The 2,941-nt window shown below is 51.3% G+C and overlaps 1 protein-coding gene across 2 annotated transcripts; it reads right to left on the bottom strand.

Moving 5' to 3' along the window:
- Positions 1 to 657: 657 nt before the first annotated feature.
- Positions 658 to 1,690, bottom strand: LOC117847240 (uncharacterized). Of its 2 annotated transcripts, none has more exons than XM_034728410.1 (3): positions 1,496 to 1,690; positions 1,314 to 1,375; positions 658 to 1,125 (listed from the first exon to the last, which is right to left on the bottom strand). In XM_034728410.1, the coding sequence occupies exons 1-3, from the start codon at positions 1,593 to 1,595 to the stop codon at positions 997 to 999; spliced, it is 291 nt and encodes a 96-aa protein (XP_034584301.1). In that variant the 5' UTR covers positions 1,596 to 1,690; the 3' UTR covers positions 658 to 996. The 2 variants fall into 2 exon arrangements, with proteins under 2 accessions (XP_034584301.1, XP_034584302.1); XM_034728411.2 differs by having other exon boundaries at positions 658 to 1,122; positions 1,496 to 1,683.
- Positions 1,691 to 2,941: the final 1,251 nt, after the last annotated feature.

Genomic DNA, 2,941 nt, shown 5'->3' on the forward strand with positions numbered 1-2,941 from the left:
CGTTGCAACATATAGCGCCCGGCGTCCCCTCCCTCCACATGTCAGCGCGTCGCTGTTGCCCCCCGCCGCTCTCAGCCAGCGACCCGTGGTGGCCCGGCCGGCGCATCTTCTTCTGCGGAGCTCGCGATCACGGCCTCACGGGCGCCCCAGAAGTCAAAACCCGTGGAGCGGCGCGTAGCGGCGGTGCCCGAGCGCGTCAATGCCCCCCCTGTGGTTTCTCCGTCAGCCCACAGGGCCGCGCGCGCCACCGGACAAGGAGGACACGACACGAGGCGTCGCTCTCCGCCTCGGTCCCTCCCAAGTCAGAGCCGCATCACCCCGCGTCACGCTCCGGGAGGGGGGACACGAGCGGAGCAGACGTGGCCGAGGCTCTTTTCTAGCTAGCTTGGCGGAGGCTGCTCACGAGTCATCTCGGTCACGGAGAATCCACAGGGCGGGCCGGCGGGCTACACTCAGCTCGGCGTCATCTCCATCTCGCCGTCGTGGCCCTGTAGCGGCGCACGCGTAAGTACGTGTATATCACGAGCGGCGGCGGCGGCGGCGGCGGCGGCCGCGGCGGCGGGCGGGAGCAGCCGTGACGCAACAAAAAAGGTGAGGACTTGCAAGGAAGGAGGGAGCAATGATGCATCGTACCCCACTGCCAGATGATGCCACTCATCTCAAATTTGTGCTCTAAATAATCCATGACAAGATCGGAGGAACAGAGGCTGAATTATCTGGCAGCACTGTATTCTCGACACCTGCAGCACGAGAAACCGATCGACCTGCAGTTCCGACGAACAAACCTAAGAACAGCCAGCCGATCGATGTGCTGCCCGACACACGCGCACGCACACGGACACGGTATATGGACAGGCACTGATCACACTCACACCCACCCCTTCTGTAACTACTAGGTGATTCCGTTTCTGCTACCATTTTAGAACACAGGAGCAAACTTTGTACTACTGGTGATTTGGTGAAGATGAAGGATTATTGCTGGGTCCAGCTCCGTGTTCACGCTCTCCCGGGACCCTTGGGCGGGTCATGGCGGTTGTTGGGGCCGGACGGTTGGTAGTCGTTCACCTCAACGGCCATCCTAGCCGCCCGCCGGCCGAGGTTCCTCGCCGCCATCGCCATCTCCTGCTTTACAACACAGAGCCATCAGGAATTCAGGACCACTGCTCCATCAACTCTACAGGGTGGGTTATCCTGCAAGATCCTTTTTTTTTTTTTTGTTGTTGCTGGCTAGTAGTTGTTGTGTAAAATCCAGGAGGAAGAACAGACAGCGAGCTATACAGGAGACCAGAGAAAGAAGAGGAATCAACTGGTACCTGAGAAAAAGCAAGCTTCAGAGCCGGCGGGTGCTGCTGCGGGTTCCCCAAGCGTAAGCTTCCTGCAACCACACGAAGCCACGAACGCACAGACAGAATCAGCAACCGAGAAAGGAATTGATCGAGGGAGCTAGAAGGCCGGCCATGGCCGATCGAGTTGCATGGTGGCGGCCGGGACTCACTTGGCGTGGGGACGGAGGAGGCGAGCGGGAGGAGGATGAGGAGGCCGGACAGCACGAGGAGGAGCGCGAAGAGGAAGGGCTTCCCGGCGTGGCGCGCCATTTCGTCACAGGCTCACAGCCGCGGGTTCGGAATGAGGCGAAAGGAATTCTGAATGGCCAAACGGGGATGAGATGACGCTGGATGGTGGTGGTGTTGCCGTGGGTTTTATAGTTGGACCACCGCCGTTGCTAGCTCACTGGCATCCTCTCGCTCTGGCTAAAAGGTCAACTTAATCTTGCTGCCTGCTTTTTTTAGAATGTGAATGTTCTGTGGCCCGCACGGCACCAGGTAAGATACAGCTTTTTACAGCTCGTTTTTTTATGGACTGCAGTGAGCAAATCTAACAATTGGCAGCATGCTAGACAACTCAATTAGTTCAACTGTCAGTAAATTACTGTAATAGAGTAATAGACAAGTCACTAGTCAGCAGACTATTGTAATAGAAAACCCGCTCGTCAGTAAATTAACTAATGATAATTTAACTTTTCATGGTCATTTAAGGTTTTTTAGAACTCACGGCCTTTTTTAAGTTGAGCTGTGTAGAAGCTCCATGGTCATTGTTTATAAGAACATGGAGATGCAAAATACTGACTAGTGACACCACATCTATGTGGTAAAACCTACACGACATGCCGGATCATAAATTGGACAGCAGGGCTATGCCGTTTGCCATGCCACTATGGTTCCTGGTTGTACATTTATCTCTCTGAAATTTGCATTCAGAACACCTGGATCTTTGATAGCCTTTATTTTGTACTCCTTCCATTCTAAATTATAAGTCATTTTAACTTTAATATATATAGATTTTGCTAAATATGACATATATCTAGGTGCATAGTAAAAGTAATTTATTTTTAAAAAACCTAAAACCACCTATAATTTGAAATGGATGGAGTAGACTATTGTCCTTACTTTATTAGCAAATCATTGAAGATAGATATTTGTGAGGGCATCCCAGCACAGACGGATCGTGATGCAGTTCACTCTTCACTTTTTGTTACTTGATCGTCCTTCCTGCCTGATCAGCTTGATGATGGCGTGATGCCGACATGTAACTCGATGAGTCCCATGTATAATATATATGGCTCAGCGATGCTAATCCTCACTACTGTCACAGTACATAGAACTGTCACAGTACATAGAAAAGTGGTAGCCTACAAGAGAAATAAATACACATCGTAATAAAATGCTACGGCATACGTCAACATTGAAACTGCACGGAAACAGAAATGTTAAGTTACCTCGACCTCCCAAGGATCTGAAGCTCATCCTCCCAAGGATCTAAAGCTCGAAGTTCAGACACACTCCTCTACAGCAATTGACCAGACTTATGGTGGTCACCGCCTTGCTCATCGATAATCCAATCTATTTTCGTGAAATTATTACTAAGCCTGGCAAACACAAAC

Source organism: Setaria viridis, chromosome 3 (genome assembly GCF_005286985.2).
Source record: "Setaria viridis chromosome 3, Setaria_viridis_v4.0, whole genome shotgun sequence".
NCBI lineage: Eukaryota > Viridiplantae > Streptophyta > Magnoliopsida > Poales > Poaceae > Setaria > Setaria viridis.